This window comes from Tyto alba, unplaced genomic scaffold, assembly GCF_018691265.1.
Source record: "Tyto alba isolate M040663 unplaced genomic scaffold, T.alba_DEE_v4.0 Super-Scaffold_18, whole genome shotgun sequence".
NCBI classification, from domain to species: domain Eukaryota; kingdom Metazoa; phylum Chordata; class Aves; order Strigiformes; family Tytonidae; genus Tyto; species Tyto alba.
Genome location: NW_024881280.1, coordinates 12821659 through 12836440, shown reverse-complemented (window position 1 = coordinate 12836440; position 14782 = coordinate 12821659). Strand labels below are relative to the sequence as shown.

Below are 14782 nucleotides of genomic sequence, written 5' to 3'. Positions count from 1 at the left end.
ATGGTCTGTATACTACTCCTTATGAAAATGAAAAGCTGTACTTATTAGAATTTCAAACTGACAGAAACTTGTGTAGGAGTTTCTATTGCTGCTCTTCCAAAACAGTACTATGATATTTAATTTTCAAGTTAATTACAATGTAAGCATCTTTCCCTTCCTCCTCCAAACACAAACATTTGATTTTAAGAAAGTTTGTTGTCTTTTTTTTTTTTGTCTTGGTGCTTCCAGTGTATAATAAAATTTAATATTTAAGATCTGAGTGGTTATATTTATCAGGACACTTAAGTTCTTTAGCCTGAATCATCAGGAATTAGAAACCAGATTAAAGTGTCAGGAGTATAGTGGAATGTCACTACTTGACTGTGCAAATTTAATTATGGTGCTCTCTCAAATCTATACCTTTGTATGCCCACGTAAGGATTTATACTCTTGTATTTAATCCTTTCTGTTTACCTATAGGAAGTATTAAGAGTAGCTGCTAACCAGAACTGTTTAACCCTTATCCTAGTACTTTGTCTACTTGGAATTGTGTAAGTGCAGCTCCAGACTGCTTTAGTCTTTTGGAAGAACTCTGTGCCAGACCTGTCTTCTCTGAACCTGGGAGGCAATTGTTACATAAAAAATGCCTCAATTTATGAACAATAAATGTAAATATCACTATCTGTGTTTAACTTATTAAAATTCTGGTGTTAATTCATGTCATTTATAACAAGTTATTCATATTTAGTGTTTGTAGGACCAGAAGTAAGGTTTGTGTTGGAATTTTTAAGAATGAAGGGATAAACTAAAACTGAGTGGCAACTTTCAGAGAACTGCTGATTTGCAGTTTTGTGTTTTAAGTGCAGAATCTCCACTGCTTTGATCGGGAAATGCAACAGACTTTAGCGTTAGCTTGAACAGCGCTCCCTTTCTAACATTGGCACCTGAAGTTTACTAGAATGTGTGAAACAGATTTGTGAGGGTTCTGTAGTTCTTAGTAGGAGAAATAGCACTATGTAAATGCAGAGGAAAAGTTCCATTGTTCTGATCCTGGGGACCTGGAGAACTGTCTTAAATGTTTTCTTAATGCAGTTATTTACTAAATTCTTTTGAATACCTTTCATTAGATTTTCTTCCTGGATGTTTCTTCAACTGTCTTGTGATGGAAGGGAAATATTTTTGAAGTTATAATGGATTTTACGCAACATCATAACGAAAACTGGCCCAATAGCAGCATTTCTGATTGAAAAGAATAAGCAGAATTACAGATAATCATGACAACTTCTCATATGAACGGACATATCACAGAAGATTCTGATAGTGAAGCAAAGAATGTGGACCTTGCATCTCCTGAGGAATCTCAGAAGCACAGAGAAATGGCTGTTGATTGCCCTGGGGATTTGGGCTCCAGGATGATGCCCATGCGGCGGAGTGCTCAACTTGAGCGAATCCGGCAGCAGCAGGAGGACATCAGGCGTAGACGGGAAGAGGAGGGAAAGAAACAAGAACTGGACCTTACTGCTTCAATGAGGCTAAAGAAACTAGCACAAATTCCTCCTAAAACTGGAATAGATAATCCAATATTTGACACAGAAGAAGGAGTTGTTTTGGAGAGTCCTCATTGTACTGTGAAGACACTAGGTAGGTAAAAAGCAATGAATGGGCTAATGGAGAAAATGTTTAGTTGTTATTGATATTCTTTTAGGCCACTGAAAACCTAATTTAGCTAATTCTTCCTATACAGGTTTAAAGTCTTCTGGTCCTTTGGATTTGTGGTGGTTTGGGTTTTTTTTGTTTATTTAATCAAGCATCAGGCTATGTCCCTCAGCAAGTGGCTTTTCAAAACTGATCCATTTGGGGAACAGTTAAATACTCTGTAGGTAACTAATGAATTCAGCAGATGTCTCTATCCTCTTTAGGCTGGGGAAAACCAGGAAAGTAATACCCAATTTTATTATGTTTGAAGCACAGGCCAGAATAAGCAATGAATAAACACTAATTTTCATTTAAAATCAAAACACAGGAGTTTTTAATATTTTAAAGAGAAGTACGCTTGTGGTTTCTTCTTATTCTGGCTGTCTTGGCATTATCAATTGTCAACTAATATAATTTACATTTTCTCTTAAAGTATTGGCTTTGGTAGTGAAAATCTGCTTACCTTGGCACTTAGACATTGATGAAAATGTAGCACTAGTGATTTTTCAAGAAACAGGTTCCGAAATTGTTCACTTCGTAGCTGTCATTGCTTTGACTATGCTTGCGTAGAAGAAGTTTCTAAGCTTTCTTCTCAAACATAAGTACTTATCTAAAATGGGGTGTGTCACTCGAATGAAAAAGAGGCACTGGGAATTTGTAGAAGTCCAGTCCAGATTTCCAAATATATATATATGTATGTATTTGCTCTATAGTGTGTTCTATACCTGTTCTGAGATCCAGACTGCTTTAAAAAGGTACACTTTTTTTGGGGCTGCACTGAAGACTCTTGCTATTCCTTCCTATTGGCTGGTAGTTGAAAACACAAAGTGAAAAATAGCTATCAGATTGCTAATTGGGTTTTTTTTGCTTCATCTTTAGTATTTGTGTGCCTGAGCAACATTTCTGCTCAAGACATGTCTCTATTCCAGAGGTTTCTGGTTATTCTTATTGTATAAATCCCTCCTGAGGAAAATTTAGGTTGAAAGGGTCATCAGGAAGTCATCCTGTGCAACCTCCTGCTGAAAGCAGGGTCAGTTATGAACAAGGCAGATGTACCTTGTTTTAGTGCAGGACTTGTCAGCTTCTGTCCAAGAGATCTCTTTGTAAGAAGCAGATTCTGTACTTTATGAAGTATTAGATACTTGATTGTGAAATTTTCTTCTTAGAGGAAACACAAAGCAGAAGATGCAAAGTCGGGACTTGCTTAGCCACAGTAGCTAAAAGCTCTGAAGACTGACTACAGGACAAATTGGAACTAGAGAAAGGAGGAAAGAGTGTGACTTGGAATTAGAAAGTGGAAGCTAGTTTTCATGCTAGAGATGCTGAGAACTTGGTGGGAGGGCTAGGTGGAAACCAGTGGGCAAGGAAGCTAGGCATAGAAGCTGGTGAAGCAATGACAGGTTTGAGAACCAGTAAGGAGCTGGGGTAGACTGCAGCTGTTTGAACAGGAGAGACAGTGGTGGAGAAACTACTGTGATGATGAAAGGCTATTTTGAAAATCTCTCCGTGTGGGGATAAAATGGGTACAGGTTGTGAGGGAAGCTGAGTGATTGTCAGAGAAAGACAGTATTTATGAAAAGCTGGAAGGAAGGAAATTAAGTTCTCTCAGCAAGAAGAGAAGGGGGGAAATTGGTATGAATAGAAGCTAGGATTGTGTGAATACTTGATGTAAGAAGAAAACCACCAAACACTGGAGACAGTAATATAGAAGTGTGCACGGGGAAAGAGGTAAGTTAGGAAATAGCCATATATGGTATAAGATACATCTTGAAGGGATATTGCTAGGTTATTTTGTCCAGAAGGGAAACTACTCTTCACTTCAAGTGAAGTTTGGGTCTTGTAATTGTTCTGCTGTCAGCATATTTCCGTAAAAACACAGTAGTAAATTGTATGATTTAACTAAAGCTATTTCCCTCACTGTTTGGAAACCATGAAAATCAGAAAACTAACAATATCTGTCTCTACTCTGAGTTGCCATAAATAAGGCTTAAAAGTGCATGGATCAGAAGTATGGACTGATGTGCTGAGTGAATGTGGTCTGTTCTTTGCGCTAGAAAGGCAAGGAGCTTTTGGAGATATAATTAGACTAAATCATGATATATCCAGATATGCACCAGGGAGCTGAATTAGGGCTCAATAGGCATCTGTTTCAATCAGACAAGTCATGATATTATATTGATAGGCATACAAACTACCTTATTTCCTTGCCAGACAGAATTATAGTAACAACTTGGATCAGGTAAACTTAAAATTTAAGAAAAGAGAAATTGTAATAGTGTAGCATTCCTGTTAAGAGTGGTGCTTTCAGTTATACTCAGCTGCGACGTTGAGTTGTTGCAAACTTAAAAAAACCAAAACAACGTTCTAAATTAAATGCTGTGATCTCAACCTATGTAGTCCATAAAGAATATCTGTTCAGTCATTAGTGCTGTCAAAAACTAAGTCATAATTTTAAATTTAACAAAGTGCTTCTGCAGTAACTTGGCCTCTTCCAAATTTTCCTCCACCATTAAGCATGTCTTTTTTCCAGTTTCTGGATTAATCATTCTAACATCTGACACTAATGCTGAATTTCGAAAGAAGAATTTTTTTTTTTTAAGTTCTGAAAGCTATCTGTTCCTGACTAGTGCTAGGGCTGTTGCCTCCTGAATATATATATACACACACATACACACACTTACAAAATAATAGGGTTTCATAAAGAGAATTCGAGTCCAATATTGTTAATGCTTCTGCTTTTTTATTGAATACTTGAATTTGAAAGGCCAGATTTTTTTAAATTTATATATACAACATTCTGGTCTCCAAGAAGCTTGCTATCCCATGACTTTGTCCAGAAAATAACAGCTAGTATGTGAAATTTTTCACAGTTTGTCTGTTTGGTTATACTGAATTTCTGATCTACACTGCTCCTGACTTTTTCCATCTCTACTCTTTTGCTATCCTGGTGAGAGTGCTTAGTCACTTCCACAAATCTCTTAAGTTTTGTTAGGAGAACCCCAAATAAACTAGGGCAGGTGCTAGTAAATTGTAGATATGTTAAACTACCCTTATTCAGTCTTTTTTAAAATACTGATTCTAGTTTTGCTTTTTTGTGGGTGACTTTTTTTGGTGTGTTAATCCATAGAGTCTTTGCTAAAGGTACATGTTTTAAATAAGAATATTGACCTTTTTTGAAAATTTTTCATAAGTGCCAGTGTTTAATTTGGCTGATCTTTGCCAAGTCTTTAATCTTTTCATCTTAAAAACAACAAAAAAAATCGGACTACATAAACAATTGGATTTTATTTACAGAAATAAAACAGGACACACAATCAAAACAGTTTTAAAGGGCATGTTTGTTATCAAAACAGTATATGATTTAGACAGCTGTCTTAATGGAAATAACTTTCCTAGAACATGTGCATATAAGTATTTAACTGGCTTTTTCACAGCAGTATACTTCTACAAAATGCGGAAAACTTTTTGCTACAATTCATTCAGCTAGTTTAGTTAATTTAGTTAAACAAGTAACTGACATTTTGTGTAAGTAAACCTTTTGTAGCTGCAGTGAAATTTTATTTTTTTTAGGGAAAAGCGTCCTATTTTGTTGGGGGGTTTTTGTTTTTTTTTTTTTTTTTTTTTTTTTTTGGTTGGTTGGTTGGTTGGTTTTTTTTACCTTGGCAAAATTTATTTATAAATATAAATAAACTTTTCAGAAATAGTTTTGGATAAAACAATATTTTCCTAAGCCCTGCGATTCAAGCAATCTATGGAGCATTAGAGTGCTACTACCAGCACATACAGTACTCTAGAGATCTATAAAAAAGCTTAGGAATTAATATGTTGGTGCTGACATATAATAAAGCCAATTATATCTTAAATTTGCTGTTCATAACTTTTTGTTTAAGGTGATAAACAGGAACTATTTTCTTATTTTTCTAATCTAACATATTAAGCTGTGACCACAGGTCCTCCCCTGCAGCTGCATATTTTCGCCTCGGCAGTCTTTTGATTAATGCGTGTATCGCACAGCGCTCAGTCACATTCCAGCCATTTCATAGCCTGATGGAAAAAAGGCTGCAACACTTCTTGTAAAAGAAGACTTTAAATGGTCGATTGCTAATTGATCTGCAATTAAAAAATGGACTTGTTCTGCAAAAGAACCTTGATGTTTTTCTGTGAGTAAATGGAGATGTTAGTCTTTTACTGAACTTTTTTCCTCAAGACAATCCTTTCAGTAGGAAATGTCTAGAGATGGAGTCTTTTGTTACCTGGCATTTATATTTTTCTTAAGACCAAAACAAAACAAAAAGCACCAAAACCTAATCTGTGATTTAGAATTCAGAAACAGGAATCTAGAGAGAGGCATGCATAAAGCCAGATTTGTATGTGGTTTTATATGTATGGGGTTTTGTATTAAAAAGTGGTTAGGAAATTAATTGCTAGCTTTTGGGGAATATTTCATTTCACTCCTTTCAAGCATTATTTCTCTTTTAAAATTGTGATGAGGGAGGGGGGTATTTGTTTGCTGTTTCATGGGGGGGGAAATTGTTTGGTGTAGGGCTTTTGCATCCAGCACAGATGAAGATTCAGTGTAGAAGGAAATTACACAGGGAGGAGTACTGTGGTAATTTGCAGGAAAGGGTGACACAGAAGGAACTAGAAAGGTGCTGAAGAGATAATATGTACCATCATGTAGGAAAAGGACATCTTTATTATAGATACAGAATAAGATGTCTGTCTTCTATATACGTATTTATATCTTATATGGAATATGTATGAGAAGGAATTGTGTGTGTACATATGTGTGTATGTGTTTGAATTCTCAGATATTTAAGGGGGGATAGACAATTCAGAAATAATGGAATAAAACAGTTTATGCCTATGAAGAGTTAGAAGTGAGGTTTTTCTTTAATGCTTCACTGTTTTTTTTGAATCCAGAAATAGTAACTAATAGCAGAATTTTGGGTTGGTGTGTTAAACCCAAGCAGGTTATCAGTAGGAACTTTACAATAGCATCTGAGTGGTTTACACTTTTTTTTTAAAATGTATGAAAATATTGCAGTTCCTCAGATTTGGGAGAATCAGTTGCTGAGGTGCTTTGGTAGTCTGCATACTCCACTCAACAAGAATTTCGCCAGCTGACAATATCCTAGTTAGTAAATATTCTTGCTTGTAGAGTGTTCTTTGGACTTCTCTCCAAATGGCATTTGCCTCGGTGTGATAGGCAGTATATTGTGTTATATACAGTTCCCTAGTGAGACATTGGCTGCCTTAATTAGTGTTGTGGGCTGTACTGGATTTCACCTGTAGAATATCCTGCACAGCCGGTATCCGTGTGGCTTTTGTACTACTGCCCTTTGTTTCCTTGGTGGTTACGGGGAGAAGCCTTGACCTTTGTTGGGTAGGATGTTTTTAGCATGTGTGGAATGGTTTTGGAGGGGTTTTTTATTTTTTTTATTGTCCTAAAGTACAAGAGGAGTAGCTCCAGATTGTTTGTTTCCTTTGTTATACAGAAGACTGACTTGCAAACTCAAAATTGAAAACGTATGTAGGCATACTTAGTCCGAAATGAAATCATTAAACTTTGAAATACTTTATTAGCCTTTATGGTTTTCGTGTGCCATTTACCAACCATTTTAATCTTGTGCTCAACAAGTTTGAGTCTAGCACTGTCTTCAGCCTACTGGTGAGTTTGAGGTTAAAAGTAGGTAAAGGAAATTTCTTGACAAAATGTATCCTTGTAAGTGATCAGTATCTACAGTGATTTTTCATGTAAAAAATGGAACTTAGCTGATGTCTTGATAACATTCCTATTTAATTAGCTCATAATGAATATATGAAGGTTTCTAAATATAAAAAAATAAAAATCCTTCTCAAAGCTGATATTTTGATACCAGTAAGGGAGAATAACCTCAGTATCAACTGACAGTTTTAAAACTCGAGATTTTCTTGTTCATTTTTTTAAAATAGTAGGATTTAAATTTCTAGCTTACTTGAATTTGTTAAAATAAAGATAGCTGACCAGCCTCTTGTGACTGAACAGATTTTTTTTTTTTCAGATAACATGTACAAATGTGTACATTATTTCAGGCTCAGAACATCCACTGGTTTTTTTTGGTCTGCTTGAGGATTTCTTACCTGGCTTTATATGCATTATAAGTATGATTCATATTCCTTGTTTTGGGTAGTTTCCCAAGTATTTAATGTTGAGTAGCACCATACTTTGCAGAAATTCAGATTGGTTTAAAAAAAAAAAAAAAAGTAAATTTGTCAACAGTCTTTAAAAAGCACCTGTAAGGCATCAGATTAGTTCTTAAAGCTCAAGAATATAGTACATGTATAGTATTTTGCAAACATGTGGAAACTGGTTATTAAAATATGTTAAAATATTTTTATGGTCCAAGCAGAACTCAGTGTCTTAGGAAAAAGATGGGAACTTTCTTCTGGTGTGGATGACTTTCAGAACTCTGACCATAAATATTATTTTTTTTAATCCTTACCTTTTTATTTTAATGTACTAAGTCTGAGCATAATTTTATTTTTAGAAATTGAGTGTAGTTTACTTATCAAACACTCATAATATTTAATTGAGAATATATATATCTGTATCAAAGTAACTGCTCAGTGCATCAAGATTAGTTTAGCAAAGGAGTTACTTTCAAATTGCAAAATAGTCTCTCTTTCACATGTAGCTTTACGTGAGTTGTAATTATTGGATCTTTTACATACTGATGATTTCTTTCAGAGGAGAACTGCTCTTGGAATGAGAATTTACATTTAAACAGTGTATCAGCTTTTTTATTTTTCCTTTTACTGACTTGGAGTCCTTTTCTTTTTTTTTTTTTTTTTTGATTCAGGCACATTCTGCTAATAAAAATCAAAATAAATAATGGATAACTAATAAACTTTCATACATCATTGCTAATTACAAACAACAGAAAAAAAAATTTGGTAAAAATCTTAATATAAACATTACTTAAATACAGATCTTGTTAACTCATACCATATTTGTATTCTGTTATTTCCTACCTAGAAGTGGAAGAACTGTTAACTTCTCTTAAGCATATCCAGCACGTTTTGGTAGACCCTCAGAGCCAAGAGGATATCTCTCTCATTTTACAGCTTGTTCAAAATACTGATTTTCAGAATGCATTTAAGATACACAATGCTGTTACAGTGCACATGAACAAAGCCAGCCCTCCGTATCCTCTCATCGCCAATGCACAAGAACTAGCGCAAGAGGTATGTACAGTATGCATCCCTGTGATATATATGAAACCTATAATCATAGCTGTTGTTGAAATATGTACTTGTCAAGCTTGTCTGAGTTAGTGAATGTTGAATTTGAAAGGGATTATAATAGTCACTGATTGCTGCATCCGGTTTTTCCAGATTTCCAAACAGTAACCAGAAAAATATTTTGGGGATAACAACTTCCTTTATATCATGGATAGATACGTAACAGCAAAGGTACTATTTTTAAACAGAGGAAAAAGGAGCAGTTATGAAAACATCTCACCTTCAGTATTCTTTATTCCAAGCATTCAGGAATTGAGTTACAGCTCTCTATTACTGTGACTTTCCTCCGAGTTGAGCTCTGGTTCTTAAATTGGGAGGCATCTCTGAAAATACCATCATACTTCTCATTGCCGGAAGAGAAGGGAGAGAGAGTGGCTGCATGGTGTTTGGCTGCTGACCAGGCTCAGACCACAACTGGAAACAAGCATTCTTCTTTAAAATGAACAACAGATCCTGTAACACCTAATTGCCATGTTTTAATTACTGCTGTGATGGTCAGATTGCACTTAATTTTTGTTTGACAGATGACAGCTCATAAGACCTGATATGTCTTAGAAATTATTAAAGTATACTTTTAGAAATGTACTTGAGCAAGATTTTTTGAACTTTAATCTTTTCAGACAGATCTTAACTATTTGAAATGCTTTTACATTTTCAGCCAGGTTAACTACTTTCTCTGAGGCTTATTCACTTGAATATAGATGAGCAATACCTGTCTACAATAGCTTTATAAGTGTTTGTAGTAATTTAGAGAAAACTCATCAGATACAAAGTTGCTACAAACAGAATGAGTATCACATATGGCTGGATGCAGCTAGGACCTTCCAAGGGATTGCTCAATAACTTTTCTTCCTTTTCCATGGGCTAGTGCATGTATATATATTGCAGTGAAGTGTGGCTACAGCTTGTATGAAAATATACTTGTGAACTTTAGCTTGAATGACAGTATCAGTGCAAGCGCTGCACTGTGGTGTTTAGCAAAGCCAGATCCAGAGGCTGGGTAAATGCTCCAGCACTTAGTACCCAGTGAACCAAACCTACCTGTTCAGAACTGGCTCAGGTGCACCAGCTGGAGTGCCTGAGCCCCAGAATACAGCCATTCTTCCATTGCTCAAAGGCACATCACTCTGATTTCAGTATGGCTGCAAGTTGATTTTTATGTACTTTTTTAGTATCTGGTTTTCTTTGCTGAAGCAGTTTTTTTTCAACAGCTCTTTCAACTCTTCTTTCTTTTTCTAGACCTTATAAGTCAATTAAAACAGCATTGTAGCAAGCTTGAAGTTCTTTTGCAGAAGAAATTCCTGATTCTTGAGGGACATAATTTAAATGTTATCTAAAGGTGCAGTATGATGATTAAAGTGCAGATCCAGGATTTTCCTGTTTAGGTTTGTCAGTAAGACTGTGCCAAAACATGGTGGGAGTGTTTTACATATGAGTGTGTCTCTGGCTTATTCATCAGCCTGTAGGCTGCTATAGGATCCTCACTAGGCTTCTTCAATGTATATGAGCCTGAAGGAACCTTTTCAGTTAACTTCTGTTTGTAAACTGCTTCCCCAAACACACACTTTACACTGGCCTAGTTTGGGATTTCATTCAGATACAAGCCAGAGTTTTTGCATCTTCACTTATATTATAGGATGTTACAGATTTATCTCTAAAAAAGATGTTTTCCTCCCCCTTCGTGGTTATGGTGTCCATTGATTTGCTGTGTAATAGAAGTTTCCAAGAAGAAAATATGCCTAGAAAAGCTCTAGGTCTGTTTTCAAACTTTCATATTCCTTCCCATCTTCCTACCCCTCACCTTTCCGACACATTCGTCTCTTTTCATGTGTTTTGGTAAATCCTAAAATCAGAAGGTGGTGCAAAGCCAGTTTTTTGTCTCTTAGCAATCCATGGGGAAGGTTAAGCATAAAGAAAATATTTCTTTCATTTAAAATTTCTAAGCCAATGGAATTTTGCCATCACCCAGCAGACTATTGCGTAAAAGGCAAACATATTGCACCTGTTTTGATTCATTACCTCCCATCCCTGTCTTGTCAAGCCTTGAAATTCCTGAAAAGCCAATATATTGCGTATGTCTGTTCTCATTTTAAGATGGAATCTAGTTTCTCAGTGATTCAGCTTCTAGTGTATTTAATGACTTGTATTTTGCAATATGTTAAATAGCATCCTGAAATGATCAAGCCAGAAATTCAGGGCAAATATATCTGTGTTTGACAGAAGTGTCTCAAGAGGAACACCTTGAGGCCTCAGTTTACATAATTCTGTACTTCCTAGTTTTGCCTGAATAGAAGATCTTATGCTCGTTTTTCCGATCCTTTTTTCCTTTTGGAAAAGCTTCTGTATTTGTTATGATAGCAGCATGGGAGGAAATTATTTCTGCTTTAGGAAAAGTTGGGTTTGGATTTGTTTGCTTTTTTTGCCCTGACAAAGTGTCTATCTGGCATGCCCAGGTCTTTTCTTGTACTGTGACATTTTGGTTGTGTCTTTTGCTTTTTCCATCTCTAAACATAGGCACAGGAAGCTCCCCCAGAAAGCAAATCAGTTTACTTACTTCAGGGTGTTTTTGAAAAGACACTTGCAAAGCCTGGATTTAAGATACTGATAACATCATGATGATAAGAGACACACCACATCACAAGAAAGAAAAATAGCAGATACATGCATAGCATTAATTTTAAATGGTAGGTAATGCTAATGTGCATATTTTAGTGCACAGGTCATCAGTGACAGTGTATAACTCAAACTGTTTTGGAGTGCATATCCTAATTTAAAGCTACAGGCGTGTTTTGTTTGAGGCTTTGTGGTATGGAAGAGAACCTGTTCTAGAGCTCATGCCTCTGTAGCTCTAACAGGAAAAGACAGTTTGAAACATAATTTCATATTGCAACATGAAACATCGCTTTAAAAAAAAGTAAAAATTAATATTAAAATAATTAAACTATATTTTTGGAAGTGTGTAATGATATAGTTTTATTTTCTAGTCCTCTTTAGGAAAATCTTAACTGTACAAATGTGCTACTGAATTTAACTTTTCCCACTGATTCTGATAACCAGGCACCAACAACTCAAGATTTTTGCCTTTTTTAAAAAAGAAAATTTAATTGAATTAAAAAGGTGGAATGAAGCACTTGAGCTTATTTTAGAAGGCTAACCTTCATGTAATGTGGTATACTTGAAGTCTTAAAAAAAAAATAACCAGTAAACATCAAGTGTAATTATATGGGTTTTAAAGCCCTTTAAACTTGACTAAGATGGGAGCAATGATTATGGAAACATGGTGTGAATCTTGCCATTGTGAGAATATTTGATGCAACATTTAATACAGTTTGTTATTTTGGGCCTCTAACAGCATATATCAAATACCTTAAAGATGTTCTTGCTATTAAATATACTTAATATGCTCACCTTATATAGGCTGTGTTTTTAGAGGTTTCAGACTTGCTACTGTTCAGAAAGTACAGACAATTGACTAGATCAGTACTTTTGAGAGGATGCACTAGAAGCTTGTAACTTCTGGTATAAGTGCACTAGAATGTGTGTGTTTTCCCTCTGACAGTCCTGCTCACCTGAGAGTAAACAACAACAGAATTCTGCAGGTGTGGTTAAATTCTGAATGTTTAATATCACTCCAGCATATGCCTCCACAAGTGCATACCTCCAAATTGTGGTGTGTGTATAATGAAATCAAATTGATAGTTTTTCAGGGGCTGCTTGTACTAAAGTCAATGTAATTAACAACAAAAACTAGCCTGAAGAGTTAAGAAAACACTATTATTGCCACATATTTAGTTTATATAACAGCCTGAAGTTTTCCTAGTGCTTCATTAAATAAATAATAAATGTATCTTTCTTTCCAGAGGTGAGGGGGGAAGCTATTACAGTTTTGAATAACCAAATTACTCAAAGCAGAAATTCAATAAAGGATATTTACAGCACACAGAATGACTGGCTGGGCCCAGTTGCTTTATTTTCCCCTGTCAAATGCCCAACCTCAAACTTTGCATTCAAAAGTTTGTCTTGCTTGCAGGGCTTCTAAATTGATTTCTAAGTATATCTTAGTAGGTTATCCATTAAGATTGGATAAAATAAGGTTTTAAAGCTTCTTGTACCTTCTTCAAGAAAGAAACTGAAAGTCCCTTGGAAGTTAAAGACCGTAAACCTTTATGAGGAAGTCTTTTGTATAGAAGAATCTCTGCTTTCAACACAGGAATATTTGTTAGTGAAATATATCCTTTGTGGTGCTTTGCTATATGGCATCCCAAAATTCAGGCTAAGCCGGGAATAGTAGCTTCCAGGCCAATTCAGAGGTATGACTGAAGTCAGGCCTCTATGAAGATGACTTCTTTCTGTTCTTTACAGTTTTAAATAAATCAGTTTAAAATATTTAAATCAAGATTCTTGTTTGACTCTTAAGGTGTACTAGGTTTGTTCATCATGAGGCATGTTCTAGGGATGTCAGGAGGAGGGCTTTTGGAGGTTGTACTGGGTTTGTTGCAAAGCACAGGAACTTGTTCCATGTGTCAGTGTTTGGTTGGCAATGTAAGGATCTTGCTCCATGGGAACACTTCATTTAGTGGCTTCTGCTGGAATTTAAAATGGTCTTTATTGTTTTCAGTACTGTCATCTGGTAGATCCAAGAGAGTTGTTAGCATGTCTGTAGATAATTGTTCCTAGGATAGAGGCTCTTCAGACCTTTAGATCACACAAAAAGCTTAATGATTTTCACTTTGGAACTTGTGGTTGCTTGATTCTCCGATGTCCTATCACCTTATCCTTAAGAGTAAAAAGCTCTTGAAAAAAAATGTTTTCTATCCCACTGAAAGGTGCTGCTCTGATATATGTATAACCTACTCTTGATTTCTCTGGATTCATTTGTGCTTTTGGACTTGTGTGCCTTTAGTCAGATTAGGCCGGAGGATAATGGTTATGGATAATGGCTATGGAAAGTATCTTCTTCAGCCTCACCTTTAGGTAAGAGGGACTTACCTGCTCCTGGCTTTCTCTATAAGCATTCCAGTATTTTCAAGAGATGATGGCAAGGCATGCTTGGCAACTGTATGAGAAGGCAAACCTTTTTTGACAACTGAGGCTGCTTGAGCAAAAACTGTCCTTGTGTTCACGTGGATTATTTTTGAACCAGCCAAAGTCGTCTGGTTTTCTGGGACCTTTCGAAGTTTTGACTCTCACGCTTTCTGAGACAGGAGCTCCAGGGTGCACTGGAAAATGTGTCTTGGAATCTTTGGTCTTGTTGTTAGTGGAAATCGTTTGGGTAAAAAAATAAACCTTACCTTTTAAGGAAAAGGGAGGCTAGTCATGTTAATGAGAAATTAGTCCATTTTAAAAGACTCAGCATATTTACATAATAAACTACATTGTGACTGATTTCACTGTTGTGTTCCTTTCTAGAGTTTATTTTTTGTGTATGCATCTTTGTGATAGCTGAGCTCATTGCCAGTCTCTGGTATTGACAGATCTGTGTGATGCACTGGATACCAGCTTAGATTTGGTAAATAATTACTGAGACAAATTCTGCTGTGACTCCTGTGGTCTCATTGCATGTTTTCCTAATGTGTGCCACATGAAGTTCAATCAGCCAGTGTAACAACTACATGGATATACTTTCAGTAAAAAAAGTAACTGCAACTAGGAGTTTGTGCTTGAGTAGGGGAGGGATGATGGATAAATCACAGGGTAAATTAAGAGTTTTACTACTTGATTTTTTTTTTTAGGTACAGAGTGTTTTGAAACCCAGTCACCATAAGGATGGGCAGGAGCTTAATGCTTTGCTGAATGCCCCTCATGTGCAGGTAAAACAATGAAA

The 14782-nt window shown here is 35.8% G+C and overlaps 2 protein-coding genes across 2 annotated transcripts in view; both read left to right on the top strand.

Annotated features, from left to right (window-relative positions):
• The window catches only part of TMEM229B (transmembrane protein 229B), a 323642-nt gene that overhangs the window by 30478 nt on the left and 278382 nt on the right, over positions 1 to 14782 (top strand). The gene's annotated exons all lie outside the window — the stretch shown is intronic.
• PALS1 (protein associated with LIN7 1, MAGUK family member) overlaps positions 1 to 14782 on the top strand; it is a 61574-nt gene that overhangs the window by 30502 nt on the left and 16290 nt on the right. The window contains exons 2-4 of the mRNA XM_032984722.2: positions 1107 to 1620; positions 8693 to 8901; positions 14691 to 14768. Of these exons, the coding sequence (XP_032840613.1) occupies positions 1254 to 1620; positions 8693 to 8901; positions 14691 to 14768 (654 nt within the window). The 5' untranslated portion in view covers positions 1107 to 1253. The remainder of the gene's footprint in view (positions 1 to 1106; positions 1621 to 8692; positions 8902 to 14690; positions 14769 to 14782) is intronic.